This window comes from Oryctolagus cuniculus, chromosome 6 (assembly GCF_051225735.1).
Source record: "Oryctolagus cuniculus isolate XC-2025 breed Fujian yellow rabbit chromosome 6, ASM5122573v1, whole genome shotgun sequence".
In the NCBI taxonomy this organism is placed as follows: domain Eukaryota; kingdom Metazoa; phylum Chordata; class Mammalia; order Lagomorpha; family Leporidae; genus Oryctolagus; species Oryctolagus cuniculus.
This window is the reverse complement of record NC_142872.1, coordinates 167,960,640-167,975,128: the sequence shown is the minus strand read 5'-3', so window position 1 is coordinate 167,975,128 and position 14,489 is coordinate 167,960,640. Positions and strand designations below refer to the sequence as shown.

Below are 14,489 nucleotides of genomic sequence, written 5' to 3'. Positions count from 1 at the left end.
GACACACAGATCCCACCCAGCACAGGCGCACACTGACACACAGATCCCACCCAGCACAGGCGCACACTGACACACAGATCCCACCCAGCACAGGCGCACACTGACACACAGATCCCAGCACAGGCACACACTGACACACAGATCCCACCCAGCACAGGCGCACACTGACACACAGATCCCACCCAGCACAGGCGCACACTGACACACAGATCCCACCCAGCACAGGCGCACACTGACACACAGATCCCACCCAGCACAGGCGCACACTGACACACAGATCCCACCCAGCACAGGCGCACACTGTCACACAGATCCCGCCCAGCACAGGCGCACACTGACACACAGATCCCGCCCAGCACAGGCGCACACTGACACACAGATCCCGCCCAGCACAGGCGCACACTGACACACAGATCCCACCCAGCACAGGCGCACACTGACACACAGATCCCGCCCAGCACAGGCGCACACTGACACACAGATCCCGCCCAGCACAGGCACACACTGTCACACAGATCCCACCCAGCACAGGCGCACACTGACACACAGATCCTGCCCAGCACAGGCGAACACTGACACACAGATCCCGCCCAGCACAGGCGCACACTGTCACACAGATCCCACCCAGCGCAGGCGCACACCTGACATTCAGGTCCCACCCAGCACAGGCGCACACTGTCACACAGATCCCGCCCAGCACAGGCGCAGACTGACACACAATTCCCACCCAGCACAGGCACACACTGACACACAGATCCCGCCCAGCACAGGCGCACACTGTCACACAGATCCCACCCAGCACAGGCGCACACCTGACATTCAGGTCCCACCCAGCCTGCACCTGCCTTGCCCGGGGACCATCTAGAGGCTGAGGACACACAGCCACCATGGGCCTGGGCACCCAGGAGAGGGCTGGCTCTGACGAGATAGAGACGCTCACCAGGGAGCAGTGTTGGTGAGGCGCAGCTCCTGAGGCCACTGGGCTGTGTGCAAGGCCCAGGTGTGCAGCCCTCACCTGGACACAGCCCTGCTGAGGGGAGCTGCCAGCTCCCAGGGCCATTTAGGAGGTGATGCATGGAACACACTAAACTCCTGCAGCCCAGCCCAGCCCCAGCCGCTCGGATTGGAGACAGGGCCAGCCCCAGCCTGCCCGAGCCCAGGCTGTTGCAGGGCCCCAGGCTCGGGACGCTGGACGTGGAGGTGGCCAGCGGTCAGCAGGCCCAGAGGCTGGGCCCTTTCCTTTACCACCCAACACCGTCCCTCACTCTGAGACCAGAGACAGGCAGCAGTTCAAGGACCTGTTTATTCTGGGACATGTGTGGAGACTGCTGTGGGGGTATGCCCCCAGCTACCCCTGCCAGGCCAGCACACGGCCCCTCCCCCCCCACCAATGCCCCCTGTGGCTGCACCCCCATCCCCAGGTCTGCAGGCTGGGACCCATGGGGGGCAGACAGAGTGGCTGAAGCAGGCCCCTCCTGGGGGCTCTGACCACAACTTGGCAAGACAGTCCCTGACCCCCTGCAAGGTTCTGACACGCCCCCCAGCACCCGTTTGGCAGCTCCAGGGCAGGTGGGGGTCTCAGGGGAGGGGCCTATGCAGCCAGCACTAAGGCACTGCAGATTGTTCTGGTGGTCGGCTGGGCTGTGGCTGGCGCGCAGGCAAGGAGCCCGTCTTGCCACTGGGCAGGTCACGGGCCCGGTGCAGAGGCCCTGCAGCCCGGGGAATGAGACATCTGTTCAGGACAGAATTTGCTCAGGGAGAACTGGGCATCCAAGTGAAAAGGAACCCTTCCTCACTGCGCTGCACCAGGGAGCCCCGCCCCCTCACTGCGCTGCACCACGGGAGCCCCACCCTCCTCACTATGCTGTACCACGGGGCGCCGTCCTCCCAGGCTGGGCCACAGGGGCCCCCAAGAACGGGCTGGACGTATAAAAACGGTAACAAAACCAGGGCTCTGCCCCCCAAAGATGACCCGCACCTGCAGCTCTGGGCCCTTGTCCAGTGTCTGGTGGCTGGCGGGAGGGAGAGCAGCCATGCACAGGTCCAGCCCGGAGGCCTCGGCCCCACAGGGGCCACAGCCAGCTGCCCTCCAGAGCACACCCCCGCCCTGCGAGGCGCCTGGACCCAGACCTCTCTTCCAGCTGCTCCAAGACCAGTGCACCCTTCACCAGCCAAGCCCCTTCAAGCGAGGCAGGCTGGGGTCCCTGGAAGCTGCAGAGCCCCTGGGGCGGGCTAGCCTCGGGCGGAGGAGAGGCGTGGAGGCAGGAGCAGGACCAACGGCACCTGCTCCGTGTGGTCACACACCATCATCAGGCGCCCCCGACGGCCCCAGGCCCCCCAGCCTCCGCGCCACCCCAATGAGCGAGCGCAGCTGCACCAGCCGCAGCGGCCCCACCTCCCTGGGGTCCTGGCTCTCCAGCCACCGCAGAGCTGTCTCCAGGCCCCGGACGGCCTCCCCAGCGGTGGGCACCGAGGCTCCTCCTCCTGCTGGGTCGCCCGCCGCCTCCTCCTCCTCCCTGCCCCCCATGTCGGAGGCCAGGCCGGCCGGGGTCGCAGGGGCCGCGGGGCCCAGCTCCTCCCTGCAGGCGTCCGGCAGGCCTCCGTCGTCGTCCAGGTGCAGCCACTGGGCCACCTCCTCGGGCGCCAGGCGCTTGTGGGCCAGCGCGGCCAGGTGCGTGAGGTCGCTGAGCGCCCGGCTGCGCTCGGCCGCCTCCTCGGCGAGGCGCGCGGGCTGCTGGCCCGGCTCGAAGGCGGCGCGCAGGCCCAGCAGCCAGCAGCGTTCGATGCTGCCCGCCTGCACCAGGTCCCACGAGAGGCCGGCCAGGTGGAGCATGTCCTTGAGCATGAAGCTGCGCGCGAAGTCCAGCGGGGAGCCGCCCGCGCAGGACACGGCCAGCCGCAGCAGCTCGCGCTGGTACAGCTGCTTGAAGGCGGCCACCACGCCCTGCTCCAGAGGCGCGGGGATGCGCGCGCGCCCGCGGCCGCGCGACAGGAACAGCACCCGCACCGCGCCGTCGGGGGTCTGCAGCGGCTCGGGCCGGCAGCGCCTGGGCGGGTCCTCGCCCTCCTCCGGGGCGGGCGCCCGGGGCGGGTGAGCCACCAGCAGCACGGCCCTCTGCTGCAGGCAGCTGCGGCGCAGGTAGCGCCGGACGCCCGGGACGAACTCCTCGAAGAACCAGCCCCGCAGCAGCGGGCGGCTGAGCCACGCGTCCGGGCTGTAGCGGTAGGAGGCCGGGAACTGGTCCCGGTTGAGGTGGCGCAGGCTGGGCGGGTCGGGCAGCTGCCCGATGACCAGCGGCTTCAGCTTGTGGCTGCCCGTGAGGTTGGCGGCCAGCAGCACGGTGACCCGGTCGCCCCCCGGGCCCGCGTCCCGCTCGGGGAGCAGCCGCCAGTAGAGGCCGGTGACGTCGGCGTTGTAGATCTGCTCGTCGCCGTAGCCGCCCTCGGCGGGGGCCGGCGGCGCGGGCGCGGGCGCGGGCGCGGGCGTGCGCGCGCCGTACAGGCGCTGGCTGGAGATGCCGTGGCGCTTCTGCCAGCGCCAGAACCAGCCGTGGCTGGCCTTGAAGGTGCTCGCGGGGCCGTGGATCTGGCGCGCGAAGGCCTCGGCCTGCGCCTGGATGGCGGGCCCCGACAGCGGCACGCCGCGGCCGCGCAGCGCCAGGAACCACGCGTACACGGCGCGGTCGATCTCCTCCTCGTTGGCCAGCCGCATCTTCTTGCGCTGCCGGCCCACCTCGCCGCCCAGCTGCTGCAGGAACCAGCGCAGCTTCGGCTCGTCCTTGAGCCAGCCGCGCAGCGTGCCGCCGGGCACGCCGAAGTCGCGGCACACGCTGGCCTGCCGCTCGCCGCCCTTGACGCGCTCGATGGCCTGCAGCTTGTCCTTGATGGAGTAGGCCTTGCGGAAGGCCATCTTCCCGGCGGCCGCGGCGGGGGCGGGGCGCGGGGCCGGGCCGGCAGGGGCGCCCGCGGGATGCATGGCAGCGGCGGCGGCGGCGGCGGCGGCCCGGGGGCCACACGCCCGCCCGCCCGCCCGCGCCGGCCGCTCGGGGCGGGGCGCGCGGGGCGGGACCGCCGGGCCCTCCCCTTTGTCTCGCCTGCTCGGCGGCGCGCGCAAGCGCGCTGGCGCCGGCCCCGCGCCGCCGCCCCGCCCCCCCGCCGGCGAGGCGCCTGCGCGTTGGCTGTGTCGCGCGTCACTCCGGGCGCGCTGGCCCGGCTGCCCCGCCCCGCCCGGACGGGCGACTCCACTGCGCCGGCGGCAGAGGGGCGTCGGGCCGGGGGCTGCCCTGCTCCCGGCCGTCGGCGTCGACCCCCTTCCCGGGAGGAGTGGCCTCGGGGCAGGCCCCGACGGGCTTCTGCCGGTGCGGTTTCGGGGAGCTTCTTGCCGAGCGCTCCGACGCGGGAAGCGCTTGCGTGAGAGCGGTGCTCCCCTGCGGCCCCGGGCCCGCGGCGCTTGGTAGCGCCCAGCGCTTCATTTCCCGTGCGCGGCCTGGGAGGTGCTCCCTTTCCGCAGCCTCCGCGCGCCCGCCAGCCTTCCCCGTTCGGTCGCCGCGTCCTTGGTTGGCGTGTGAGTACCGCAAGCCCCGGAGCGGCCGCCGGCGCTGTCGGGGGCGGGGGCCGGGGCGCGCGAGTCCCCGCATGCACGGAGGGCCTGCGGGCCGGGGCGCAGGGGGCGGGGCGCCAGGGCCACGCGGCCGGCCTGGCGGGGCTGGGGGCGCCGGTCAGCCGCCACGGTGACCTCTCTCTTCGCGTTCGCGCAACGGGCGCTCCGCAGCCGCCTCCGGGGTCTCGCTCGGGGGAGGGGGTCTGCAGCGGGCGCTTGTGCGGTTCTGTCGGAACTGGCGTCCCGGGCGGTCGCGCCGCAGGCACAGAGCTGTTGGTGTCGCCAAGCTTTGGGTGGCCCCTGCCTGACAGCCGGTGCCGACTGCAGCTTGCTGGGGAGGGGGCCACGGGTCCTCCTCGCCCACGCCGGGGTGCAGGCGCCTGTCTGTCTCGGGAAAGTGCCGCCTCATGCAGAGCTGGCGCGCGCACAGACTGCGAGCTGCGGGCCTGCTGCGTGGCGCGGAGCCCGCGGTCCACCGGGAGGCGGCAGGGGCTCCCTTCCCGGGCTGGGGGCCTGCGCTCGCTCCGTTATCTCGGGGTGCAGGACAGCACAGAGCATTCGGCCGCGACTCAGCCTCTGTTCCCGTGCTCTCGGCGAGCGAGGTGCGGGAGCCGCTCCTGGGGCCCTCGCTGGCGGGTGGGAGCTTGCAGCGTGCGTCTGCAGCAAGGTCGTGGAAGGGACGCGTGTGGTGGCCCCGCGGGTCGGGGGTGGCTCTGCGGGCTGGGCAGGCACCTGGGCTGCACCGCCGAGTGGACAAGCGCTCGCTCTGACTTTCACTAGATGGAAATAAACTGTTTAAAAGTTCGCCGAAGTGGAATCCCAGGGTTTTTTGCGCACAGGGAAGCTTCAGGGACTTAGAGAATGTGATTGAAAAAGCGGCGTGGGTTTCAGGGAGTTTAATTTCGCATCAAAAAACCCACCCATCATTTGTAGTAAGTGCCTCTCCGGGAGTTTTCTGAAGCCTCCGGAACAGGCCCCGGCGGGCACTCACCTGCACAGGTGCTGTCCAGGGAGCACTGGCCGGTGAGGCCAGCGGTCAGGCTGCCGGCGCAGGCTGGGACTGGGCGCTGCTTTTTCAAAGCAAGGCTTATTTAAATAACAGTGGCCTGGAGCAGTCAGCGGGGCTGTGGCGTTCTGCCCCCTGTGCCGTGTGGAGCCCCAGCCACAGGATCCAGTAGCCGTGCTTTGGCGCAGGAGGCCAGTGCCTCCGTGTCCCCCTCAGCAGGCCAGATGTGGCCTGGCCAGAGGCTCCAAGCATGTTGGGGAGAGCAGGTGCCGGCTGGGCCCTCACACCAGCCACCTGCACACACACACACACACACACACACACACACACCCCGGTCTTGTTTCCCCGGTGGGCCCCCGTGGCTCCGCAGGCACTGTCTCTGCCTCCGGGGAGGGTGGGAGTCCATGCTTCCAGGAACAGGGCTGAGGTGACCCTTGTGCCGTTTCCCTCTGGGTCCTGCCCTGGTGTCCCGACTGCTTGTCTGGCAGCTGCCGTGCTACTGCCTGGCCGGTGCGGGGCTGTGGGGACCGCGGCAGGCTGTGTGTGCCTCCTTGTCCGCAGAGGAGGACCATGGCCTCCCAGCGCAAGGGCCTGCCCCGACCTGGGCTCCGGGGTGGGCTCAGGTGCATGCGGGTGTCGGTGGAGAGCCCTGTGCCTGGGTGGGTGGGGGCGGCGACCCCCAGGGCGCCCTGGTTGCTCAGCACGGCACTGGATCCTGTGGCCTTTGCAGAGCCGCCTGGCTTTGTGAGGAGGCTCTCGCCGAGTGCAGTACGAGACCTGGTGTCTGCGGCTGCCAGGCAGTCGGTGTGCGAGGCTCTGCCGGCCCTTGGCAGCTCCAGGGCACCTGTGGGCCTGGCTCACCTTGCCCCAGGTCGCCCGGGAGTTGGGTGAAGGCAGCTCAGGGATCCCTGCTTGTCTCCCAAGGCCTTCCCGGGCACCAGTCGACAGGAGCCACACCGCCTTAAGCAGGTGGGCTTGCTGGCCGCCTGGTCCTGCCCGGCGCTCGCCATTCCTCTCCCTCTGGACAAGCAGCACCGGAAGGCCGGCCCTGGCCTGTCGCTGCGTGTGGCTTGTGGCCTTCCTGATGCCTCTAACTTGCTGCTTTTCCTTCATGCTGTCGTAGGAGGTCACAGCGAAAGTAAGTACCCACCTGCCAGGGCCCTGTTCCCTCCTCCAGCCAGACGGCCCGGCGGCCGGGGCCGGCCACCTCGTCCACACATGCGGCCCCAGCCAGCGCTGGGCAGGACCTCGTGGTCCCCTGTGTGCCAGGTGGCCTGGCGGAGTGCCTGGTCTCTCCGGCCCTGACCCCTGGCGGTGGGCATCTTGGAAGCAGCTGCCTTCCCTGGGTGACGCCCCCTCTGCAGGGGGCGCTGGGGACCAGGTGTGAGGTCACAGGGAGGTCTGGCCCAGCTGGTGCCAGGGGGCCCTGGCTGGGGGTGGGAGGGCCTGCGGGACAGTGGGTGATGTCACAATGCCTGCCGCCTGGGCCCTGCTCCCACTCCTACCCCGCCCTGCCTCTGTCCCACCAGCCTAGCCTTGGTAAGTGCTGCCCTGGCCTGGCGGGGGGGCAGCTCCGTGCTGACCCAGAGGCTGGGCCATCCCAAAGGCCCTCTGTATTTGTGGGGGTTAGGCGGCCAGGCCCCCCTAGCCACTGGGCTGAGCTGTAGGAGGGGGGATAAGTCCTCAGCTAAGGTCAGTGGTGAGAAAGGTCTGCTGTCCCTGGGTGAGGGCCCGGTGGTGTGGGTGCACCTGCTGAGTGGGGGTCCCCTCCTGAGTCAGCTCCCGGGTTTCGGTGGGCAGGACCCAGGGTGCCGTCAGGACAGAATCCAGACAGAGCTGTCCTTGGGGACCAGCAGTGAGTGAGCTCAGGGCTCTCATAGAGGCTGGGGGCTCGCCCTGGGTGCTGCTTGGTGTCTGGCCAAGGCACCCCTCCTGTAGCACCACCCTGGTCCCTGGGGCAGGGGCAGGGCCGTGTCCTGTGTGGCCAGTGCGGCTCAGCTCATGCTGCCGGTCTCGCTTGTGGCCCACAGACACTTAGAGTTGCCTGGCGCTTGAGGGGACGTTGCTCGGCGGGCTTGTCCCCAGCCAGGGCAGCGAGCCCTGCCTCCCCGCGTCCCGGGGCTCCCAGGTTCCACAGGCACGGGCTGGCCGGCTGCTGCCCTGTGCTGGCCGTGGCCAGCCTCCCCTCCCCCAGCTCTGCAGCTGTGCTGGAGGGCACTGTCTGCGGTTGTGTCCGAGCCCCTCCTGTGGGGGGCGGGGAGCTGGGGTGTCAGCCCTGCGCCCGGCTGCGCACGGGGCTGCCTGCCCTGCCCGTCCGCGGGAGGCCGCGCCGGCGCGCCACAACTCCTCCTTGTGCTTGCTTTTTAACGCTGCCCCGGAAGATGAGGAGCGGCAAGGCCTCCTGTGCGCTGGAGACCGTCTGGGAGGACAAGCACAAGTATGAGGGAGCCGAGCGGCGCTGCTGTGAGCGCGAGGCCGCCCAGCACCCCCCGGCCGAGGCGCCAGCCATGAACGGGCCCGGCCAGGCGGGCGGCGAGGACGCCGACGAGGCAGAGGCCCCCGACGCCGGCGGCAGGCCTGAGCCCAGGACGAGCCGCGACGGCCAGAAGCCGCTGCAGAAGAAGAGGAAGCGCTCCCCCAAGGGCTGGCTCGGCCAGGCGGACCTGGCCCTCGTGGGCCTCTCGGCTGACCACGTGTGGCTGGACAAGCCGCTCTTCGACCAGGCAGAGACCTCCTACCGCCAGCGGCTGGCCGACGCGGCTGCTCAGGCCACTCAGCTGCCTGCGCTGGCCCTGCGGGGGCCCTGCGCCCACGGGAGCCTGGTGGCCTGCCACCATGTGACCTGGGGGGTCTGGGTCAACAAGTCTTCCTTCGACCAGGCCGAGCGGGCCTTCGTGGAGTGGTCGCAGGCCCTCCTGCTGGCTGCAGAGGGCAGCCGCGGCCAGGAGGCCCCCGACCTGGCCCTGGCTCGCCAGCCCGCTCTGGGCAGCCTGCAGGCCATGGTGCGGGAGGTGTGGCTGGAGAAGCCGCGCTACGACGCAGCTGAAAGGGGCTTCTACGAGGCCCAGTTTGACGGCCACCCTCCCGGGAAGGTGCGCCTGCAGGAGCGAGCCAGCCAGGCCGAGGGCGCCCGGCGTGGCCGCAGGGACCGGCGCGGCCGCAACGCCCTGGGAAGCAAGCGGCCTGGGTCTCGGCGGGCTGACGGGGAGGCCCCCTCGGCCTTGCCCTACTGGTACTTCCTGCACAAGGATGCAGAGGCCCCCTGGCTCAGCAAGCCTGCCTACGACAGCGCCGAGTGCCGCCACCACGCCGCCGAGGCCCTGCGCATGGCCTGGCGGCTCGAAGCCGCCTCCCTGGCTCACCGGCCTGGGCCCCGCTCGGGCCCGTCCATGTCCAGCCTGAGACCCAAGTAGGAGAAACCAGCTGGGCGGGGCCTGGCCTGGGTTGTGGGCACAGGGACCACCACAGTCCCTCCCCCGGTGGACCCAGCCAAGTTGAAAGCAGCGGTGGGCTGGGCGAGGTGGTGCTGTGTCCTTGTGTCCAGGGTCGACCTGGGGGTGGGGGTGGGGGTCATCCAGGAGTGACTCCCTCCACCCTGGCTGGGCAGGGGGAGCCCCTGGGATGAGACGCAGGCCCTGCCTGGCGTCCTGTCCACGCCCAGCTCACCTGGTCTCCCGTAGCCACCTTTGAGGTAAGGTGGGCATCTCAGATCCCAGGGGATAGGCGAGTTGGGGGCCAAGAGGGGCCCTGCTCCAGGGCGGGGAATGCGGCCCGGCCGCTGTCTTTGGAGGCCTGAAGCAGGCTGGAGCCTGGCCAGATGGGCCGGGGTCTGGGTAGGGGTGCTGCCTGGTGGGGGGGCTGGGTTTGCTGGTTTCAGAAGGTGGCTTTGATTTGGGGTGGGAATGCTGCCCACGCCCCTGACGGCTTCCTGGTGAGGGGCCCGTGGCCCTGGGAGTTGGTGGCAGGGTGGGAGGGGTCCGTTCTCACTGCGCTGGGCGGGGCGGTGGGCTGTACGGGGTGGTGCAGATGGTAACGGCTGCAGGAAGGATTCTGGCCTCGCCGAATGTGCTTTGCGTGGGGGGGGGCTGTGCATGTGCACACACGTGTGTGGGTGGTGTGCAGGCACAGTGGACTCTCCCCAGGCCAGGGGTCTGACAGGACGTCCAGCTGCAGCTGGACGGGGAGGGGCATCCCAGGGGCTCTGAGGCAGCGCTGGCCAGTCCTCCGCTTGTGGGGAGGGTGGGGCTGCGGACGGTCCAGGCCCCTCACCCTAGCCGCGTTGACCCGGCCCCCTCCCCCCAGCAGGAAGATGACGACGAACTTCCTAGTGCACGAGAAGATCTGGTTCGACAAGTTCAAGTATGACGACGCAGAGCGGAGCTTCTATGAGCGCATGAACGGGCCCGTGCCCGGCCCCTCCCGCCAGGTGAGCTGGGAGGGGTCTCCGCAAGGGTGGCCTTGGCTGGCTCGTGGGTGCGGGGCCAGCGCAGCTCTGCAGGCTTCTGGGGCCGCAGCCTGGGGCACCTCTGCTTTTCACGGTCCTGAGCTGTCACTGTGCTGTCTGTGAGGGTTCTTGGGGTTTTTGGTTTTTTAATGAAGAAACTTTTAATGAAAAAGAAAGACTGGTGTCTCTGCCCTGCCCGCAGGAGAATGGCGCCAGCGTGATCCTGCGCGACATTGCGAGAGCCAGAGAGAACATCCAGAAATCGCTGGCCGGAGTGAGTACGCACAGCCCGCGCCCTTGGGCTCAGGCTCGGCCACGGCCACACAGTGTGCAGTGCGGGCCATGCTGGGTCTCCCCAGGCCTCACCTCCGAGTTCTCTCCCGGCCTGCCCTTGCTGCTCGCTGGCCCGGCCCGGGGGGCGGTGTTGTGCTGAGCGCTCGCCGGGCCTGCCCTTGCTGCTTGCCGCTGGGCCTCCCTCCGGCCTTGCTCCCCGTGTCACAGGTGCCCGCTTCAGCCGGCGCCATCTTGGATCGGAGGCCCCGAGGGGCTCGCCGCCCTGCCCAGCCTCCACGTCCTGGGCAGGGTGGGCAGTGCAGGGGGCTGGCTGCGCCCGAGGTGGGCGGGGTCTTGGTTTGCTCCTGGCTGTCTCAGGCTAACTGCTGAGAACTCACACGTGCCGGCACAGTTGTCAGGCCCCAAGCTGGGAAGGACTCTCACGGGACAGGCCCAGGAGAGCCGGCCGCCCCGCCTGTGCAGGTCCCTCAGCCTGGGCCCCGTGGGCAGTCTCATCACACCAGCTCTGCTGTCCACACATCCCTCTGACCGCACCCCGGCCGCCACTCACTGTCACTCAGCCCACCTGACCGCCTGGGGTCCCGGCCCTACCCCTTCCGCCACAGGTGCGGGTCACAGGATCTGGGCTTGGGACACTGGCACCTTGGGGGCTTTTTTTTTTTTTTTTTTTTTTTAAGATCGATTTATTTGAAGGCAGACACAGAGATCTTCCAGCTCACTGCTGGTGCACTCCCTAGATGGGCAACGGCCAGGGCTGGGCCAGGCTGAAGCCAGGAGCCTCTTCTGGGTCTGAGGAGTGGGCCCTGGGCAGAGCCGGGCCACTGCAGCGAGCGTCTGCCTCAGGTCGCAGCCGGGGCCGGCAGGGGGCCGGCGGGGGGCCTGCGGGAACGCTCCTCCCTGCCTGCTGTGTGGACAGGAGTTGGCTCCCGTGGCTCCCGCACCCAGGCTGTGCATCCGTGGGCACGGGGAGCCGTTAGGTCATGTGGCCGTGCCCCCAGAAGCTGTGCCTGTGCCACCCCTGCTGCGGCAGAGCCCCAGCCGAGGGGCTGCCTGGTCTCGGAGCTGACCCGTGAGAGCGAAGTGGGTCCTGGCGTTCGCTGCCGGCGGAGCTGACTCACGTCTTAGTCCCAGGCGATTTCAGAGCCGGCGGGGCACACGGCGTGGGGCTGGGCACCTCCCGGGTGGCTCCGGCCGCACCTGGGTCAGTGCTCTTGGTGAAAACTCTTCCTTCGCTGCCTGAAGTTAGATAGAGCGTCCCCACTCGTTCACTCCCCGCGTGTGCACCACGCCGGGCTGGGCCGGGCTGAAGCCAGGAGCCAGGTACCCGATCAGGTCTCCCAGGAGCCAACCCCTGAGCCCTCGGTGCTGCCTGGCCTGCAGGAGCCAGGAGCCGGGGTCGGCCCCCGGCGCTGCGTGGGACCCAGGCATCTTGACCGCCAGCTCAGACGCCCACCCGTCCCGTCCGGAAGCCGGCACCTGTCGGCAGCAGGCTCCGGGAGTCTGCAGCCTTCTCTGACTTCGTCCTCTCTCCCTTGTGGTCCAAGCTGGCACCGTTTCCGCCCACACGCAATTCTGAGAACCCGGGGTCTCCCTGGCATAGGACGGCTGAGAGGCCCTTGGGTGACCTGTGGTCTCCGAGACTGGTTGGCTGTGAACAGTCACAGAGGGGGACAGCTCCACTCCCTGGCTGACTCCCCACGTGGCTGCAGCGGCTGGGGCTGAGCCAGGCCAGAGCCAGGGGCTCCCTCTGGGCTTCACGTGGGTTCCGGCGTTTGAGCACCTGGGCCATCTTGCGCTGCCTCTCCCAGGCCATCAGCAGGGAGCTGGATCAGAAGTGGAGCAGGTTGGACGCTGGGACGCTGGCGTCACAGATGGTGGCTTACCCCGCTGTGCCACAGCGCAGCCCGCCCAGCCTGCGAGGCCCGAGGGTCACTGGGATGGTGTTTCTCGCCTGCCAGCATCTCCGCACTGGCACGGCCTTAACATCCGAATTTCTGCCAATAACTGAAGGAGGCACTCGGCGCATCGCCTTTCCTCACCGCTGGCGACAGCCCCAGTGGCAGGGACCTGCAGCGCCGCCCCGACAGCGCACTGTGGCTGCCAGCCGCGGCCGCCGGCCCTCACAGCAGCCTCTGCTCTCCCTGCCCGTGGTGGGGGCCCCCAGGTGACACAGGCCCGGGTCCCTTCTGCCACGTGAGGCGGCACGTCCGCAGGCTGTGGGGTTCTGGTGCGGGCTGCTCTGCCTGCCTCCTGGGCCAGGGGCCGGCACCCACGGCGGCCCCGCCTGCTCTTGCCTGGGGCCTGCTGTCTCCCCACCAGACCCAGCCGCCGTGAGCAGGGGTCACACACAGACTCGCACCCTGGCCGGGCAGGGACCGCTGCAGATCCTGGTGCCCGAGACGTCATTAGGACTAGGGACTGGTTTGCTGCGCGGTTCTAACAAAGCACCACAGACTGGGGCCTAAACAACAGAAATGTGTGTACTGGGGTGGGCGGGGGGGCTGTCCTCTGAGGCCTCCCCCTGGGCTCCTCACCTCGCTGCCTCTGTCAAATCTCACACCCTGTTCGTGAGCTCAGACGCACAGCATTCAACCTGGGCTGTGGCCCGCCGCCCCCCACGCCCCAGCTGCTGCACGCTCCCTCTGGCCGGGCCTGGTGTGGCTCTGAGGGTCCTTCCTCCTGCCTTGCAGAGCTCGGGCCCAGGGGCCTCCAGCGGGCCTGGCGGGGACCACAGCGAGCTCGCCGTCCGCATCGCCAGCCTGGAAGTGGAGAACCAAAACCTGCGAGGCGGTGAGGCCCGGGCCTGGGGGGTGCCGCCCCGCCCGCCTGCCCCTGCCCACTGACCGGCACCCCTTGTCCTGCAGTGGTGCAGGATCTGCAGCGAGCCGTCTCCAAGCTGGAGGCCCGCCTGAGCGCGCTGGAGAAGAGCTCGCCCACCCACCGGGCCTCAGCCCCACAGACCCAGGTGAGCGCCGCCGCCCACAGCGGGCTGGCGCGGCCCCGTCTGCCACTCTTCCACCCAGCAGAGGGGCCGCGCTGGGCCGGCCTCAGCTTCCCCCTCCCCCCACGGCAGCACGTGTCTCCCATGCGCCAAGTGGAGCCCCCGGCCAAGAAGGCGGCCGCCCCGGCAGAGGATGATGAGGACGATGACATCGACCTGTTTGGCAGTGACGAGGAAGAGGACAAGGAGGCGGCGCGGCTGCGGGAGGAGCGGCTGCGGCAGTACGCCGAGAAGAAGGCCAGGAAGCCCGCGCTGGTGGCCAAGTCCTCCATCCTCCTAGACGTCAAACCCGTGAGCAGCGGCCGGGAGGGCTTCGGGAAGGCCGGGCCAGCCCCTCTGCCGCCTGGCGGGGTTTCACGGTCACGAGTAGGAACCCTGGGCTAGGAGCGAGGCTTGCTGCCCCGGCCCCTGGCCGGAGCGGCCAGCTGTGGTCCCACTGTGCCCAGGCGCTGGGAGGCAGCAGGCTGTGTCCTCAGAGTGGGCCCCAGGGAGGCCTCGGAGGGTGGCCGACTCCAGCAGCTTCCCCCCCGCTCCCGCAGTGGGACGACGAGACCGACATGGCCCGGCTGGAGGCCTGCGTGCGCTCGGTCCAGCTGGACGGGCTGGTCTGGGGGGCCTCCAAGCTGGTGCCCGTGGGCTACGGCATCCGCAAGCTGCAGATCCAGTGTGTGGTGGAGGACGACAAGGTGGGCACCGACCTGCTGGAGGAAGAGATCACCAAGTTCGAGGAGCACGTGAGTGCGGGGCGGGTGGGCGGGCAGGGCCGGCTCCCCCCCCCCCCCCCCCCCGCCCCAGGAGCCGCCCCGCCCTGACCGCCGCCCCTGCCTGTCCCCAGGTGCAGAGTGTGGACATTGCAGCGTTCAACAAGATCTGACGTGGGGGGGCCCTCCAGTGATTAAAGACAAGATTCTGGCACTCTGGCTCCTGTCCTGTCATTCCGTGGCGTGTCCTGCCAGGCCTCTGCTGTCCCCTCGCCGCCTCCCCACAGCTGGCAGGGCCCCGCCTCTGCCCCCTGCCCGTGACTGCGTCCAAGCTGGTGGAGTCCAAGACCAGATCTAGCCAGCCCTTGCCTCCTGGCCCCGCGGGAGCTGCGGCTGTGGGCGGGGAGGTGCCTGGGGCATCCTGGTGCCACCGCTGCTGCGGC

The 14,489-nt window shown here is 69.7% G+C and overlaps 2 protein-coding genes across 5 annotated transcripts; one reads left to right on the top strand and one right to left on the bottom strand.

The window, feature by feature from the left end:
• Positions 1-1,285: 1,285 nt before the first annotated feature.
• On the bottom strand, positions 1,286-4,096 carry TIGD5 (tigger transposable element derived 5). The gene has a single exon (XM_051841775.3). It carries the CDS (start codon positions 3,974-3,976, stop codon positions 2,297-2,299), a length of 1,680 nt encoding a protein of 559 aa, XP_051697735.3. The 5' UTR covers positions 3,977-4,096; the 3' UTR covers positions 1,286-2,296.
• On the top strand, positions 3,095-14,260 carry EEF1D (eukaryotic translation elongation factor 1 delta). Of its 4 annotated transcripts, none has more exons than XM_089334555.1 (8): positions 3,095-3,223; positions 9,912-10,032; positions 10,253-10,324; positions 13,035-13,134; positions 13,209-13,309; positions 13,418-13,636; positions 13,885-14,079; positions 14,181-14,260. In XM_089334555.1, exons 2-8 carry the CDS (start codon positions 9,916-9,918, stop codon positions 14,217-14,219), a joined length of 843 nt encoding a protein of 280 aa, XP_089190681.1. In that variant the 5' UTR covers positions 3,095-3,223; positions 9,912-9,915; the 3' UTR covers positions 14,220-14,260. The 4 variants fall into 4 exon arrangements, with proteins under 4 accessions (XP_089190681.1, XP_051697682.3, NP_001075838.1 ...); XM_051841722.3 differs by lacking the exon at positions 3,095-3,223 and adding an exon at positions 4,499-4,564; NM_001082369.1 differs by lacking the exon at positions 3,095-3,223 and adding an exon at positions 4,515-4,564 and having other exon boundaries at positions 9,909-10,032; positions 14,181-14,259.
• The last annotated feature ends 229 nt before the right edge of the window (positions 14,261-14,489 follow it).

Excerpts from the sequence above, each read along its gene's own strand:
- TIGD5 (XM_051841775.3), bottom strand. The coding sequence starts at position 3,976 with ATGCATCCCGCGGGCGCCCCTGCCGGCCCGGCCCCGCGCCCCGCCCCC.
- EEF1D (XM_051841720.3), top strand. The coding sequence starts at position 7,988 with ATGAGGAGCGGCAAGGCCTCCTGTGCGCTGGAGACCGTCTGGGAGGAC. Across the intron at positions 9,016-9,908 it reads ATGTCCAGCCTGAGACCCAA|CAGGAAGATGACGACGAACT; the intron begins GTAGGAGAAACC and ends CCCTCCCCCCAG. Across the intron at positions 13,310-13,417 it reads CCTCAGCCCCACAGACCCAG|CACGTGTCTCCCATGCGCCA; the intron begins GTGAGCGCCGCC and ends CCCCCACGGCAG.